At 31.3% G+C, this 18885-nt stretch overlaps 1 protein-coding gene across 6 annotated transcripts in view; it reads left to right on the top strand.

Moving 5' to 3' along the window:
* Positions 1-18885, top strand: part of LOC123012425 (NPC intracellular cholesterol transporter 2 homolog a) — a 328174-nt gene that overhangs the window by 60727 nt on the left and 248562 nt on the right. For all 6 annotated transcript variants that reach the window (XM_044410326.1, XM_044410328.1, XM_044410331.1 and 3 more), the window contains exon 2: positions 4579-4604. In XM_044410326.1, the coding sequence (XP_044266261.1) occupies positions 4579-4604 (26 nt within the window). The remainder of the gene's footprint in view (positions 1-4578; positions 4605-18885) is intronic.

Consider the following 18885-nt stretch of genomic DNA (forward strand, 5'->3'; position numbering starts at 1 on the left):
TTTTTTAGTTTATGCAGGTTAGGGGGCCAAAGAAGCTTTGTTTTAGTGTAACAAATTAAAGTGTCAAAGAATTGTTTTATTTTTCGTAATGACTTGAAAATATCGTTAAATGTGCGATTTTCTGAAAATTCCTTTCTTGCCTATATCTCAGATTCCTATCTGACCTCTTCATTCACCATTTTAGAATTATTTTGCTTTGCTTTTTTTTCAATTYTTAATTTGGGGGGCGATTATCCAGTAACTATAGAAAGGAATTGTACAAATAAAAACGTTGAAAATAAAACTATTAAAAATGAAATCGACTTTTAATCCTGAAAAAAAAAACAATTCTCTAAATTTTTTAATCATAACAAACGTTCATACAGGGTGTCCCTGCGAGTTAAAAAGTCTATTAGTGACTTTTAAATGGTGAAATTCAAAAAAAATGAAACACCGTACGAGTATTGGCATTTTTGGATGTAGCCTTTTAAAACTAAACTTTTATTAGTCGATTTCGCTTAGTTTTAGAAATAATACTTTTGTTTTGACGAAAACATGCACTCTTTATATTACACAAAATCTTACTTCTGCAAATGTGATTATTAAGTGATATTTCTTCCATCTCTTGTGCAAATGGGCACTTTTTGGCTACYGAAACAATGGTAATTATTTACCTAAAAGTAAATAATTTCCACTCGTTTTTTAAACTTAAATTCGTGCTTCAAGACATGTCTATGGAACTTGTTTTTCAGTAAATAAAAAAATGTTTAAAATGGCATTTTAATAAATAAATTGTCGACATTCAGAAGGATATGCATATTTTGCAAACGAGTCTGAAGACTGGTGTTTGTCGAGAGTTTTTACCGCGAAACACGTATTTTTCTAGCTTATGCAGGTTAGGGGGCCAAAGAAAGCTTTGTTTTAATGTTACAAATTAAAGTGTCAAATTGTTTCTTTTTTCTTAATGACTTGAAAATATCGTTAAATGTGCGATTCTCTGAAAATTCCTTTCTCGCCTATATGGCATAGAAGCCGTCCAGTTTCTGCATGTCATCCATCGAAATATTTACAATTTCCGACCGAGTTTATAGATCGTCGTCGGCAACACAATAGACTCCACCAGCTGGTCGGCTTTTCAGTGAAGGCATGTGGCAAAATCAATATGAGCTCAGTGGCGCGGACTTGCGGCGATGCCCGGAACCGTTATTGTTAACATCTCGCCGATATTACATCACCATATTACATTTTAATATCGAGGGTCCACAACCCTGGAGAGTGAGTCGCGACCCTTTAATTGCTTTTTATCGACTTCTTAGTGTGCCGCAAGAGTCTCCCCCCTTGCTATTTAATAAATTTGAAATTTTGTCAAATTCCGGGAATTGGTCCTCTCCAGGTACTAGTTTTGCACCTGGTGGGTAATTAGTGAGGGCGCCATCTAGCGATGAACATTGTTCAGGTGTGCCCATGAATGGGCCTTTTTCCATTGACATGTCGATATATTATTATTTTTATTTTTTCGCCATGCAAGTGTCAGAACGGCTTTGAGAGAGGAAGTGACGCGGGGGGCCATCAGTCACGCTGACACCTGGAGAATGCGACGACTTCCACGAATTCACAACCGCCGTGAAATATCGCTACACATTTCTCGCTTTTGAACGACTACGACGCTCATTTTTAAGCGTCATTTGTTTTATGGTTTGCTATTGTGTGTTGATTTTAGGTTTAGTTTGGTGATGATTTATGGGTGGCGAGAGGGGATTTGAATTCTTCAACCAAGACAGAGGGGCACCTGTTCTGATAAATGGACAAATGGACACAACACACATTTAATGGTTTTTTCACTTTTTCTTAGCACTCTTATCTCAAATTCCTATCTGACCTCTTTATTCTCCATTTTAAAATTATTTTGCTTTGCTTTTTTTTCAATTTTTAATTTGGGGGCCGATTATCCAGTAACTATAGAAAGAAATTGTACAAATAAAAATGTTGAAAATAAAACTATTAGAAATTGAATCGACTATTTTTATCCCGAAAAAAAAAACAATTCTCTAAATTTTTTAATCATACAAACAATACAGTGTCCCAGCGAGTTGAAAAAGTCTATTAGTGACTTTTAAATGGTGAAATTACAAAAAAAATGTACATATAAGACATTGAGAGGTACTAATCTAGTGCATCACCTAACATTGTTTTCAACCATACAGCATGTGCCAAAAATAAGTTACGATACAAACTTGTGTTTTTTTAAATGAAACACCATATGTTTTGTGGCATTTTTAGATGTAGCCTTTTAAAACAATGTTTTTACGCTACTCTTTTATTAGTCGATTTTGCTTAGTTTTAGAAATAAGACGTTTTTTTGACGAAAACATGCACTTTTTATAAATTTATTACACAAAATCTAAGACAGCTAGAACAAATTTTTTCTTACTTCTGCAAAGAAGAAAGTACAGAATTTAAAGCTGCAGCAGTTTTTTAGTGTTTTGCAATTGTAAAGATTAATAAAGTAAGTTAAGTAACTGAATGGGACACCTTATTTTTTATCTTTACATCTAATAGATTGATAAATTGTCTATCTAAAAAATAAATTTTTAATGTCTAGAATTGATAAATGAAAAGATTCACATTTAATAATAATAATAACATTCAATATTAATTGTAGCAACAATGCCTATCAACCATAGTAATTCCACCACGGATCACTAATTTGTTGATTTATCTAGAGATTGTAAAAGTCGTTATAAATACTGAAATTCGAATTATTTTAGGTATTGTAAAAATAAAGAATAATGAATTCAGTTTAACACAAATGTGATTATTAAGTGATATTTCTTCCATCTCTTGGGCAAATGTGCACTTTTTGGCTACTGAAACAATGGTAATTATTTTTTTTAGTGTTTAACGTTAAATATCTTTTTAGTTATTGATTATAAACACCTAAAAGTAAATAATTTTAAAAAGACAATTTAATAATCTTTTAAATGCAAAAACAATAAATAGGTTGTTCCATTTAAGTTTTTTAAGTTATTGAAGTTTTAACAAACGCCTTCATTTTTTTATTTTTGCAAATGCAACTCACTAAAAAATTGTTACAACCTTATAGCTTGTACTTTCTCTTTGCGTTAGTAAAAAAAATATTTCTAGATGTCTTAGTTTTTGTGTAATAAATTTTTAAAAACTGCATGTTTTCGTCAAAAAAACCGTCTTATTTTTAAAACTAAGCAAAATCGAGTAATAAAAGTTTAGATTAAAAACAGTGTCATAAAAATCTACATTCAAAAACACTAAGAGACCTAAAGTGTTTCTTTTAAAAAGCACATGTTTGTATTGTAACTTATTTTTGTGACACGCTGTATAGTTGAAAATAATTTTAGGCGATGGACTAGATTAGTAGCTATCAATGTCCGATATATTTTTTTTAATTTTACCATTTAAAAGTCACTAATGGACTTTTTCAACTCGCTGGGACACCTGTATGTGTTTAACCTTATTCAGCAGCAATGTTTAATAGAGTCTTAGATGTTTTTCTATTTTGTTTTTTGTTCTCATTTCTTCAACTTCTTTAACACAAGTTTTTGTGAAATTAAAATTCATAATCTCAAAAATCAGAATATTTTTTATGTTTTTCGACGTAAATCTACTAATGGTTGGGAATTTAAATTTGACGAAGAAATAGTATATTACATATCGAGTTGGGAGGTGCTTCATTACTATGACCAACAACCACCAAGGTTTGTAGACTCCTTTATGCAAAATCATCGTCTTTAATGAACAGAAAATCAAAACAGAATATATCAAATTTTAAAAATCATGACATATGACAGTTCAGGTTGGGAAGTGGCAATTTTTCGATATGAACTGTATATTTCATATCAATTGTTTAACGAAGATGAAATGTCGTACTTTCTAACTTCTCACGTGCAAGGAAATTACTTTATTATCACCGTGAATAAAAAAAAACTATATAGTTTTACCGCCTACTAGATAAAATTTATTAATGTTAATTATCTGTCAAAATTCTCAACTTGATTTAATTGTATACCTATTTGTTTTTTGTTAATATTAAAACGTTTTTTACTTCAATGATTTTTTTCAAAAACTGTGATATTTATTATTTGGGTGTTGTCATTTTGACAATTAAAAGATCTATAGAAATGGCTAAAAAATTAGGGACTTCCAAATAAAAAAAAAGTAGATGACGTCATCAAAAAGTGTAAAATATTAAATCAAGTGTGTATTTTTTAGAAAGAGAATTGACCTCTTCGAGCATTTTTGCCACAACAAAATATTTTCAATTGTAATAAGATTATTCCATAATTTTGCGATGTTTAAAGAATGTTCAAAAATTCACGAACATATGTCTTGAATAGTATCATCGGTACCTGTCAATTAATGTCACTCCAAAATCTCAATTTTGGAGCAAAGTCCTATATTTCTAAGGCTTCTGATGAACTCATTTGCATATTTTTTAAAATTTTGATTTTTTTATTAACTTGACATGGCTTTGTTTAGCAAAGTCAACACGAATATCGAACAAATGCCTCGATTCTCTCCCGTGTTTTACTTTAACTTTTTTCTAATGGTCGATTTTTGTTGCAGATGTGTCGGCGAATGTCCATTTCGAGGTAAGTCACGTGACCTGAACGTATTTAAGTCTGGTGTAATTGAAAGATGGGATTTGGTCATTGTGAACGGGTCTCACAATAGATGAGTATTTTAGTTCAGGGAAGCGGAAGAAGCTGGACAATGCGCGGATTAAGCGACTTGAGATGGACGTGCGAGTCTTTGTTAATATTATAAATATGGCGCCGGATGCGTTTTACCACTCTTGAAAAAAAAAAATAAAAATTTGTGTGGGTTTGTTAACGAGTCATAGTCAGCCAGTGCATTAATTTATTCGGGTGGTGAGGGGATGAAAAATAATCTATTTTCTTTGTAAACTACTTTAGACGGCGTTCAAAGCTGTCGCTTGTAATTATTCAAGTGGGTGTAGTGGCTGCTGAACTTGTAAAGCTCTTAAGTTTTGTTGGCAGGCCTGAGTTCGCTTTACGGTTGCCAACTTCGCCCATTAATTACTGCACAAGCGACTTAACGGAACTGCTTCTTACTTGTCCATTTTTTCATAAAATTGGCGCAGTCGGTAGGGAAAAAATAACTAAACAAAAAAAATCAGGTGTAATCGCGGTTTGGTTTTATCGGCGTTTTCTCTTCTTCTTACTTGTCCATTTTTTTTTATAAAATTGGCGCAGTCGGAAGGGAAAAAATAACTAAACAAAAAAATCAGGTGTAATCGCGGTTTTATCGGCGTTTTGTCTTCTTCTTACTTGTCCATTTTTTTATAAAATTGGCGCAGTCGGTAGGGAAAAAATAACTAAACAAAAAAATCAGGTGTAGGTACCTACAGTTGTTCCGCAATTTACAAAATAAAAAAAATGTAAAACTAGCGTTAAAAACTAGTGTTTTTGAACATGTCTCAGATTCGATTTAAACCTATCTTATCCGATAGATTTTGACGCGGTCATTACGAATTTTCCAAGCATTTTGCGCTATCTCCTTTAGTTTCGCCATTATTATTTTTATTATTTTCTGTCATATGCAGAGAAGGTCAGTGCTCTACCATAAATAGTTATCGAGAAATTTTGTGATAATTGTTTTAGAATAATTCTATTACTATTACTCAAAATTAATTGAAGACCAGTGGCGCAGGAAAAGATAGAGTTTAGGGGGTATTTATCTATGTAAAAAAATGCGCACTTATTTATAATTGTAAGATGTTAAAAAATATTCTGTTACTTTGGGGACCTATGTTTATTAAGACTTTTTTTGGCTGTTTTGGTCCGTACTACTACCTCCTGAAATATTTTTTTTCTTAACACCCTGTGTGAAATGTATATTTCATGCTACTTTTACTTTATTATACTTTATATTACTTACCTTTTGTTTTCACTAATGCACTTATGTAAATCATTTGTATTATTAGTAATAATAACAATAATTAATAAAAAAAAATCCTTAATTTTTAATGCAAAACTTACCTTTACTTATATTATTACTGTTAACTTTACACTATTTTCTTCACTTTTGTAGATGCTTGTTTTAAAGTTCGCGCTCTTAAACGCCCGCCATCTATTGGTGCTTATTTAGTTAGTATTGTGCGCTTTCTTTCTTATACATATTAGAAGAACATGTGCACATGTTTTTAAAGATCGCGCTCTTATGCGCCCGCCCTCTTTTGACATTTAATTTAATTATATTTGAATTTGAATTTGAATTTGAATTTGAATTTGAGAAAAATTGCCGACTTGACCGGGGCTCGAACTCGGGACCTACCTGCTGGAAAGCGGGACCTTATGCCGCTGAGCTACCACCGCCGCCGACAACGTCAATGTTCATTCAATATTCATTCAAACACTTACACAAAAATTTTCAAAAAATTATTTTTGTTTTTGTGCTTTTCTAAGTCCCCCAAGAGTGCAAATGGATAATTTTAAAGTTTTTAATTTTTTCGGTTTTTGTCGAAATTTTGGGCGATTTTCGGTATCCGGAGCCGTCTAATGCCAATAACTCCGGACTTATTGGAGATAACTTCTTATGTTTGGTACCGTTGGAAAGAAAATTTAATTTTCTATCATATACAAATCAGTGCTCTGCGATAAATAGTTATCGAGAAAATTTGTGATAAAGTCAAAAATATCAAAAATTTAAATACGTCTATAACTTAAAAACTATTACGAATTTTGCAGTTTTCTTGACGCCAATCGATTCCCTGGAACATTTTACATATGTTTAGGTCAAAATATTGTATTATTGAGATAGGTATTTGCGGTTTTATCAGCCTTGACTCTTCTTACTCCATTATTTTTTCATAAAATTGGCGCAGTCGGTAGGAAAAAAATCACAAAAAAATCAGGTGTGTTCGCGGTTTTATCGGCGTTTTCTCCGGTCCGTAAAAAGCGGTTTAGATAAAGGCGCCCTTATCAGGGTGTTGTGTTCGTCGGCAGCGATATTTTCTCGTTTGGCTCGGGTCGAGCCATAATGCTTTACATAAGTTAAAATTATCGGACATCTCTGCCCACACTATCTCATGCATACATTTATCCTGATTTACGAGGTGTACAAGGGCGATAATTGCGTCCATCTTGCCCGATTTTTCGCGAGAAAAGCAATGTTGTGGAACTTGATTAGGTGCTAATGAATTGTGTTGGCGGTGTGGACAATTGGATTAAAGCTTGCCACCCCGAGACACACACTCAATGTGTTTTTCGATTCAATTATGGTACGCCGATAGGAATTTTAACTGGGGGTAGTGCAGTTTCAGATAAGAGGGTTTAGGGGAAGGAACGAACGAAGAATGAAGATGGAGGTGCGCTGCATTTTAGAATTTAGAGAGGCGACCGGGACTGAGCTGAATAAAAATCGACTTTATTAGATTCAGAACTAAGGCTAATCTCACTTAAGGCACTTAAGGGACCTTTCAATGTGACTCATAATTACGTTTGCGAGCAAAACTTATATTAACAGACAGAAATCTACGAGAAAGTTAAAGCACAAAAGACGATTAGTTTAATTAGGGTAGGGCCGGGAAATATAGACCATTTTCTGGAAAAAAAATTGAACCACAAATATCTTACTAAAACGTGATCACTCCAACGCTCCTTCTATCCTGTGTAAAAATTAATTAATCATCTCTCTCGCACAAAATAGCAACCACGGAGTAATTTTGTTAGACACTATAGCAAAAATATCAAACTTTAGAGAATAAACGATGATGAAAAATGAAAATTCAATCCAACTTTTACTGCAACGGAGGGCTTATTTTTGTTAATTAATATTATTTGGGCCAAAAGTCTATAAAAATGAAAATAAAAAAATAACCAGGAGTGCGTTGAATTTCAATCATTCAATCTGACACTTCTGACAGTTGGCAAAAGGGTGACATAAATAAGTGTTGTTTAACACCCAAGAGCTCTTTATTTTCTTCTTTTCTTCTTTGGCGAAGAAATGTTAAAATTAAGGTTATTCTGACATTATGAGATGACGGAAATAATGTATGAAACATACGCCAAAAACCATGTAAAACCCAGTTAATTTGCACACTGGTCTTGAAATAGTTTGGTAGTGATTTGTGAAGTGTTGTTTAAGACTATAAATAAAAGCTCAATATAAAAGAAATTTGGCCCAGGAATGTGTAATTTAATTTTTTTTTTTTATTTGAGGTTATGACATGAATTTATTATTTCTATCGACGTAACAAAAACTAGATGAACCCACTGAACTAACAAAAAATAGATTTCCAGTTTAGTAGCAGAAAAATTATGAAAATTCATTAATTTCAAAATTTAATTTAGTTATATAAAATATTTGCAAATCAGAGAGTACTCGTTGAAATAAATATAAATTTTGACAAAATTTCATTGTGTGAGTTTTTATTAATTATACAGGGTACGCCAGAACTTGCGCACCAGAGAAAAATGCTTGTAAGATAAGATACCAGGAACATGGAAAAAATGTGAAAAAATTTTCAGATTACGCACAATTGCAAATGCCAACAACAATTTATTTTTCCTTTTTTATGAATTTTGAAGGTTTTTTAACGAATAAAAATTTTTTAGAATATCCTTTTAATCGAGAATTTCACTGGATTTGAATGATTTAGAAAAAAACAAAAAAATGCAAAATTTTTATAGATTTAAGGCATTTTCTATGAGGAATTTACTAAATTCAAGATATTAAAAAAATAAAGCAGAAAATTCAAAACTAGATTTAAATATATTATATTTCCTATAAAGTTAGTCTAGAATGCCGCTAATTTTGTTAAATTTAGAGTGTTTTTCAGCGAGAAATTTACAAAATTTGCGAGATTCTGCCAAAACAAAGCAGAAATTTTGGCAAGTTAAAGTCAAACATGAATTTTTTTTTGTTAATTTTAATTCATTTAGAGTGTTTTACTAAAGCAAGGCAACAGTCACCATCAAATTAGGTCGGAAGTGTAGTATTTTTGCTTTTTTATGAATTTTCAAAGTTTTTACAAAATAAATACCGCAAATAGCTATTAGAGCGTTTTTTAAACGAGAAACATTCTAAAATCCTACGATTTTAGCATGTTTTAAGAGATTTAAAGCGTCTTTTATTAAGAGATTTACTGAATTTGAAACGTTACAAAAACAAAACAGAAAATGGCAAATTTAGGTCTACTTATAGGATGTTCGAAAAGTCGCACACCTCCGTGCCTTAGACAACAAGAAAAATTTTAAATCTATATAAATTTCAAAGTTATTAGAGTTTAAATTTTGCACATTGACTCTATTTATTTCTATTGTAAAAATAATTTTCCAGTTTTTTTTGCTACAGGCTTTTAGAAGAGGGAAACAAGGAAGCAGTATCCTAAATTGTTCTATGTTATTTGTGGCTTTCATTGGCAAACTTTTTGTATCTTTACTAATTGTAAAAAAACATATACATGATTATCAGTATCATTAAACAGACATAAAAAAATGCCAATTGTCAAAAAATAAATGTCAAAATCTTTGACAAGGAGAATTTTTTAAACATTTTTTCCATGTTCCTGGTATCTTATCTTTCTTGAATTTTTTTTTTTGGGCAAGTATAAAATACTTGCAAATCAGATAATGTGACGTTAGAAGGGAGCGAGCGGCAAAGCCGCGAGTTCTCTTTATAAATTTTGACAAAATCAGACAATGTGAGTTCTACTCGGGGGCGTAGCCCTCAACAATTTTTCGAATTAGAAAGTATGAGTTTTACACGATTTGCTCGATTTATCTAGTAAAAATATTACATTATGTTATTATGAGTAAAATCCGGCTTTGAGCCAATCCTTTCTAACTAAACCACATTTTTGGAAGGTTTCGGAGTTTAAAAGAAATGAATTTGGCCTCAAAGTCCCCGTTCCTCCACCTGGCAAATGTTCCGCTAATGAATAGGAGTAATTTGGGTGATGTGCAACGGCGCAAATTCCATCTGTATTCCACGTGACATCTGAGGAACTTCGTTTAACTAATTGCAAAGATGCGAGAGAAGCATAAAGCCACCAGAAATGATATTAATTACTTTTATTTAACAAAAAACAATTTTTTAACTGTGAGGGAAAAGAGAGCATCCCTTGCAAACGCAATTACGCTTTGATTGCTGCAAACAAACAGCGTCGAGGCCACGTCCGGACCACGAAATATAATAAAGTGGACAATATAAAATCAGGCAAACCGTATTTGACGTGATTAGAGGGTAAAGGGTCGTGATAAGTCGATTGACCCGCCGCGCCGTCGTCGATGACTGTCAAAACCAAGGTGGAGGACACACCACTTCATTTAGTATTCCAATTGAAGCCGGCTCACTCACCCCTCCAACTTAAATTCAATCAAATTGTTAATCGACTATATTAAATATACGTTGACTTTGGGCACAACGGGGACGGATTTTAATGAGGTTGAAGCCTGCTGACGGCGACCCCAAGAGAAAAATATTATGACGAACGGAGATTTGGTAAACAGGGGGTGGCGAACAAAATTGAAACTAGTCCCAGTAGTCATACAATTAACAAACTTTGAATTTTTCTCCTCCAATAATTTTTAGGCAAATTGGGAAAATTAGTAGAGGGATGGACTCTGGCACTTAAACCTTTCTAGGGCTACATCACTCTAAGAGACCACTTGAAAATTTTATTTAATATTGATGCAAAAAATGTACTTTTGGCTCTTTTGGTTGATTTAACTCTTGTTTAAAAAAAAAACATTAAATTCGTCGCGACGAAAAACTCAGTTCTTCCTTGACTGTGTCATGCTTCCCATGCTCAACCAAAGGAATTCTTCGCCTGAAGAAGGTACAATAAAAATATCGAAACGTCGCGACGAGTTGAATGGTTTTTATTTCTTTTTGTCCCGTAAACCATCTTCCACGAAATTAGGTTATTATATTTCAAGGACAAGAAACACAAAATTGTTTCAAAGAAAATTTTGCTTAAAAGATGGACAAAGTAGCAAAATCAGGTTTTAAATGTGTTATTTCGGTTTGTTTTGTTGATTTCTCTTTACATTTTTTATGTTTTAATATTGAGGCTTTGTCGTATCTTGATTTTTATGGATTATACAATTTTTTTGGAAAGCAAAATCACCGAATTAAAGTTTTACATTCCCCAGTTTCCAGCTTATCAAAGATTCTGCTTTTTGCTCAGCTTTTTTCTCAATTTAGGTAAAACCAACATAAGCTTTTATTCCATTGCATTTTTACTATTATCTGTGTTTTGGTGCTTATCCTGTTGTTGAAATTATTTCAACATTGTATGTTAGTAAAATGGAGCAAAAATTGACCAGAAACGTTTGAAATTAAAGAGAAATTTAAAATAATTGCTTTGAACAGCTTAGACTTGAGTGCTTTTTTGGCATACATTACGTGACTATGATATCTCTATCTTTGTCAGGAATGGTAATTTCAATTTTTATATTTATTTTCTTTCTCTAATGGTTGGAGTTAATCGAACACACACGAAATATTAGAATGACAATCTAGAAGTTTACATTGTAAAATTATTGGAAATAACACATTTTTGGTACTAGTCTTAAAACACCCCCATTGACTTATAATGGTAAAAATAAAAAATCCTCCAACACGTCACATTTTTAATTAATATTTTTTTTGATAACCTATAGCATGATTATGGGAAATAAATTTAAATTTTCTCTTTTACTATTGATTTGTAATCGCAAATCAATTGATTTTCCGTTTAAACAAGTAAGAAAATGAATCCTTTATGTATCTAAGACAAAATTGTCTTAAAGTAAATGATGCGAAAATCCGAGAACGAATTTTAGTAAAACCTCATATCTGGAAAGTGATCGATAATGATGCTTTTTTGCAAAAATTAAATATATATCTAAGAATTTTTACAAAATTATATAACTGCTGAAATTCTTTTGAAAGTGTAGTCTACAGATTTTTTGGCCATAATAGAAATAAAAATTTTGCTATATTTATCTAAAAAATATTGGAAAATTGTAAAACACTTGGCTTGTTTCTAAAAGTGCATTTTCTGATTTGAATTCTTTCTACAATACTTAAGGATTATAAGTGATTAAAAGCGTTTTTATTAAGATATCAAGGTATACAGGATGCGCCAGAACTCGCGCCTCAGACATAAATGCCATGTAAGGTAAGATACCAGGAACATGGAAAAAATGTTATCTATAAAAAAAATTATCTATAAAAATATGGAAGTTATGAAAGTTTAAATTTTGCACTTTGACTCTATTTCTGTTAGAAAAATAATTTTCTAATTTTTTTTTGCTACAGGCTATTAGAAGAGGAAACAAGGAAGCTGTATCCTAAATTTTAACTCTGTTTACTGTTATTTGTGGCTTCTATTGGCGAAATTTTTGTACCTTTACTAAATAATTATGAAAAACATACCTACAGGGTGTCCCAGCGAGTTGAAAAAGTCCATTAGTGACCTTTAAATGATAAAATAAAAAAAATATATTTAACGTTAAATATCTTTTTAGTAATTGATTATAAACACCTAAAAGTAAATAATTTTAAAAAGATAATTTAATAATCTTTTAAATGCAATAACAATAAATAGGGTGTTCCATTTATATTTTTTAAGTTATTGAACTTTTAACAAACGTCTTCATTTTTTTATTTTTGCAAATGCAACACACTAAAAAAATGTTACAACCTTATAGCTTGTACCTTCTTCTTTGCGGTAGCAAAAAAATATTTCTAGATGTCTTAGTTTTTGTGTAATAAATTAAAAAAAAAAATCGTTATCTTTTATTTTTAAAACTAAGCAAAATCGACCAATAACAGTTTAGCTTAAAAACATTGTCATATAAATCTACATCCAAAAACGCTAAGAAACATATGGTGTTTCATTTAAAAAACACAAGTTTGTATTGTAACTTATTTTTGAGACACGGTGTATAATTGAAAATAATTTTAGGCGATGGACTAGATTAGTATCTATCAATGTCCTCTATATAATTTTTTTTTAATTTTACTATTTAAAGATCACTAATGGACTTTTTCAACTCGTTGAGACTCCTTGTATACAAGATCACCAGTATCATTAAATAGACATAAAAAATGTCAAATGTAAAAAAATAATGTCAATTTTTTTTCTGTTTCTGGTATCTTATCTTACTTGAAATTTTTCTCTGGGGCGCGAGTTCTGACACACTTTGTATATGGGATTCGACAATGGGGGGGACTTCTGTAGGTTGGTTTCTGCAAAAGGAAGACTTCACTCTTCATAATAAACAGAAACGAAATTCTTGAAAATTTTTGTGTTCATCGCAATTTACAATTTAATTTATTTAGTGTTCCATTTTGTTTATTTTAAAATTAGAAATGGTTTAATACACTTTTTAGTTCAGTCTGTATCATAATATTAGTGATTACTTCGACCACTCTTTAAATATGAAAAAAAAACCTTACGTGATGGAGAATTTTGATGAACAAAGTTACATTATCAATGCTAGAAAAAAAATTGAAAAAATGTCGCCAAGTGTAAAGTTCTAAATATTCAAAATAAACGATTCTTAGAAAATCGTCTTGTTTGTCGGATTATTTGCGTTTTAAAACGATTTCAGGATCAGTACATAAACAACAAAAACGTGCATGAGAAATGTTTGAATAAAATTCGTGAAACGTCTCAATTTCCAGTATTTCCGCGCGAGTTGAATCGTCTCACATTCCGGAGGTCAGCCGTTCTTTGGTAATAAATTCGCAAATGCGAAGAAGTTTTCCGGCGAAGCGTCGTCGTCGATTTATCGCGCAAACATTCAGAGATGACGTCGCAGTGTAGAAATGCACCCATATAAAGTTGGGGTGGCTTTCCACTTTGTCTTAGCGCTCCCGCCGCTTCCTGCGAGGAACTTTGCCAATTCATCTCCCGACAGAAGATGCTTCCTCTCTCCCAGCTCCTTACTACAAATGCCTTCCGAACTAGATTTGCTGGCACTAAAGAGGCAGCGATATGTTTGTATTAGGAAAGTGCGGGATTTGCCTTGCCAACATCTTCGCTTGGCGATGATATTTATGGCCGCTTTAGCGCCTCATCTTTATGCATTCATGGGAGGATTTTTGATGAATAGCATGCTGTGGCCTCCTCATCATCTGTGTGTGTGGATGCAAATTGCCACCAGACGCGGCACTCCCGTATGGAGGTGTGCCACCAGCAGGAAGATTTAATTTAATTTGTCGCCGAGACGAGATGGCTCGAGGGTCCAATTAGCATCAGACACCTCGCTTTGCTTTTTTCATACACTGCCTATTTCAGGTTTTTTAACGACGTGAACCATTGATCATTTGAGGGACTTGAAATTAACAATTTTTTACACCGATGTTCGTTAAAACACACAAAGCTCTTGTAACTTGAGTCGTTGTTTGTTTGTTTTCGGAAAAGTTTAAAGTGCCCACTCGTGCGTTCACACACTCGTCAAATATTTGCGTTTTTAATAAGACGAAAATTGGAGGTTAAATAGTGGGGCGTTTCGGCACGTGGTGTGTTATCATCGGTCAACAATATTCATCAAGTGTCACAACCAGAGACATAGGGCCGATTTTTTATATGTTGTATAACTTGCAGGACTTGAGAACAATTACGCCAAAAAACGTTTTCATATTTAGAAAATTTAAAAACAAATAATTTTTCTATAGCACAAAAGAAAAAAGTCAACAAATAGCATATGCAATAAAAAGTGTAAAGAAAATACAGAGTGGTTATAAATGATTTTCATTTAGCCAGCTGTGAATTTTCCATGTAAAATAAAAAATACCGCTTTACGAAAATAGGGGTACCTACTTGTTGTAACTCAAAATTAAAAAATCGCCGTTTACTAAGCGTCCACTTCGAAAATAGACTTCAATTATAAACTTGTTTTCTTCTAAAGTATACATTATTATCAATTATTATTGGAAATTAGTTGAAACAATAAAAATTTAAGTAACAAAAATTTATTATTAATTAATAAGTGACACTAATGACAGAACTAGAGCTTTCAAAAAAGTAGAGCGGCACAAATAAAGTTACATGCAAAAAAATTCCAAAGCTGGCTAGATGAAGGTCATTTATAACCACTCTGTAGTATATGTTTTGAGTTTTGAAAAATAATACACTACTGTTAAATTTGACCAAAAAAAAAAAAATCGGAAACAATCATTAGTTATTTATTCATCAATCCTCTATGTTAAAATTGAATTTTATCTACTCTTTTCTTCATGTAAAAATGATGATAAAAAATACATCTGTTGTTGTATATCTTCGGTTGTTAGTTGCTAACGATCTTTGACATTAGATTTCATTGTTGAATTTTACTTTGACATTTATAAATATCGACCAAATTGACTACAAAATTAGTGATGATTGAACAAAATTTTATATTGAACACGACGATAAAATTTTCATTATTTTTCGACTGACGTCTCGACAATAAATTGCTCTCAAAGATAAAATTCAACTTTATTCAACTTTATTTATTCAACTTTTATTGTTGGAGTGGACTTTTTTCGCGAGTAGATAAACAATCTTTATCGTTGTGTATAATATTTCGTTTTATTTCTACCAGAATCTCTTGAATATAAACAGTAGATAAAAATTACTTTATTTTACTAGACGATAAAAGACCACTTTATCTACTGAAATTAGTTGATAAAAGCACTCTTTAACTTTGATACAAAATAAAGAAAAAGATTTTTTTTTGAAAATTTGCATGAATGTTGCTGAATACAGATTGGGGGCTATCAACTTTTTGTTAATGCAATTAATTTGAGAGGAGTTAAATTAGGGTATACAAAAGCTAAATAAATGGTCTCAAAAATTAATCAGTATTGGTTTTTGATTTTTTTCAAAAATATCAAGAATTGTTTCGAATATTTTTTTTATAAATTTAACATCCAAAATTGTGAAAAAAATAGTTTTTTCATTTTGATGAAAATTACACAATGTTCAAAAACAATTAATTCCTTTAATTCTTTTGTAAAACTTTGATCAATCGGTCCGAGAAAACAGTTTAGAGCTATTGGTCGTACATAGGCTATAAAAAAAAACTTATGACATATTAGTCTCCTCATCAAGATTCGTGAATACGCGGTAGATTTACAACAATAACAAAAAAGTTACTTTTTACTCTTTTCTTTGAATCAATGTTGAAGGGAAATTTTTTTGAAAAAAAAATCGCAAAAACATCTTGCAGAAAATTTATTTCAGTTTTTGAGATTGTCTTTACATTGTCTGTGCGGTCATTGGTTACTGAAATATCGATGATTAAAGAAAAATTGTCTTTTTTTATTCAAAGTCAAATATCTCAGCGAGAAATTGACGTAAAGAGAACATAAAAAAAAAAACAAATTGAAGTTGAATGAATAAGCTATCCAGCTCATCTACTGATTTAATTAAAAGTCCGTGGACCAAAAAAAAAAAGAATAAAAAAATACATTTTTTTTCTCGCACTATTTCTTAGAATTATGTAATAATAACCAAACATCAGAAAAATTTTTGCTAAAAGATTTGAAGACTAGAAACTTGGAGCTGTAAAATGGATTTTTTTCAATCTAAATAGGACTATTTTTCATTGAGGTACAATATTGCAAAAATCATCAAAAAATTTAAGAAATTTTTTTGTTCTCTAAATTTTTTGTAATATGTAAAATGTTTTATTCACAATCACTAATGTAATATGTCGATTACTAACCTTTTTAAGGTTGGGAAACATGTCATTATTTCTCATGAAGAGTAATAAATGTTACTCCTCTTGGGTGGTAATATGCAGGACTGCCAACGTTAAAATTACGAAAATACCGGGAATTTTTTCTTTCAAATTGTCAAGTTACGCATAATATTTTGCTAAATTAGTATTCAATTGCTTTTGTAGCAGTTTCTCTTACTTCTGGGGGAGTACACTGCTCCAGTTCGACAATTTTAAATCAGATTCACACATTATTTCAATATTTACTTTGACATTTCTGAAATGTCAAAAATCAAATGCCATTTGGATGGCCTACCACGTTTGGACCTTAACTTTGTTACAATTTTATTTTACTCAAATTTTTTATTGAAATTAATGTGATTGTGAATAAAATAGCATACAAACCTCGGTGGTAATGGCATTACCCCTTGTGCTTTATCCGTATACATAAGCACTCGAGGTAATGCCATATTTACCACCTCGCTTGTAATGTACTATTGTCGTTTTGAAGTTTTTGAGATAATAAGAAAGCTTTTTTCAAGGAGTTTGTCACTAAAGAGCTTAATTTTGAATTAATTTGAAAAATGAAAAAACAAAATAGAATAACATAAACGATGAATTTGATTCATTTTCTCGAAGGGGAAAATAGAAAAATACAAAATTTAAGACATCTTTGAAAGTAAAAGTGATTTTAAAGAATGCAACGTTCCTAAAAAAATTAGAATAAATACATTGGTGCCCCGCACCCATTAAAAAATTTCCGATGCACCCATGTAGTCGGCGCCCATGACCAGAGAGCGACTCGCTTAGAATGACAATGTGAAAAATATATTTTTATTGGAATTTATTTAACGTGTAAATAACAAGCGCTTAATCCCATAATGTGACTTAAACGACCTTTTCACAATTCCGAGTTGAATGGCGGGTGCTACACTGTGAAGTTTTAAATGCACAGTAAGTATAAACACGTAATAATACCCAATAGAGATGAAGGATGACAATGGTAGCGTGCTGAATTAAAAGTTGTGTTGGTGTCTCTTTCTGGCGCGTTACAACTCGAGCTTTTGGCATAATTTGCAATCTAAATCCATTCATGTGTCCCGCATTTCAATCTCGGAGCGGTCGCTCTTTAGACACGCGTGCTTAGGGAGCTTAACAATTATCAAAGGTGCCCACTTATTTATAAATATGGCCCATTGTGCCATCCAATATGTCACCTCTAACGCCAATTCTGGACCAACATCACGACCAACGGCACACCCAACGGAATATTTTATTAAAAAGGCAAACATTTTTTTCAAATTAAATAATGAAAAGTTAAAATAAATTCAAGAACAGGTAATAAAAAAGTTAGCTTCAATTAAAAAAAAAAACAAGACGAATGTGTAAAAATAAAATTTATTATAGCCTGATTTGCTTTCTTACATCACTTAACCAAAAATTAATAAAAAAAATCCAAATTGGACGAATCATGATTTTCTACATTATTCATTCAATAAATGTCTTAATATTGTTCAAATCACATGCTGAAAAAATACGTGTATTATTATAGTCAATTTTTATCCTAAAATAATAGTTATTTATTATACAAGACGATAAATTGTTTATCTACGAGTGAAAAGGTTAAGTTTTTTTCAGGAGTAGGCAAACAATCTTTATCGTCGTGTATAATATTTCGTTTTATTTTGTACCTACCAGAATTTCTTGAATATAAACAGTAGATAAAAATTACTTTATTTCACTAGACGATAAAAAACAACTTTATCTACTGTAATTAGTTGATAAAATATAAACAGTAGATAAAAATTACTTTATTTTACAAGACGATAAAAGACTACTTTATCTACTGAAATTAGACGATAAAAGCACTCTTTAACTTAAGTACAAAATAAAAACATTTTGTTATTTATTATTCATTTATTATTAGATTATCCTACACTGCTCCACAATATTGAAACGGATCATTAGCTAAAATTTATTTATTTTGTATTATGCGAACACAATGATTTATATGTACCAGGTGAATAAAAAGTATGGAACCAAACGTTTTTTGCTTAAACTATTTATTTTTTGAAAAAACTAATTGATGAGTGCTAAAGTACTATAAAAATGTGATGATTTAACAAGAATAAAATTTTTCGAAATTTCCTTTTATTTTTGAGTTCTACAAAAAAATTAATTTTTTTAAATGGCAACCCACTATAAAATC

The sequence above is a fragment of the Tribolium madens genome, unplaced genomic scaffold (genome assembly GCF_015345945.1).
Source record: "Tribolium madens isolate multiple individuals breed KSU strain unplaced genomic scaffold, Tmad_KSU_1.1 Scaffold_96;HRSCAF=242;Tcas5.2_LG5, whole genome shotgun sequence".
Taxonomy (NCBI): domain Eukaryota; kingdom Metazoa; phylum Arthropoda; class Insecta; order Coleoptera; family Tenebrionidae; genus Tribolium; species Tribolium madens.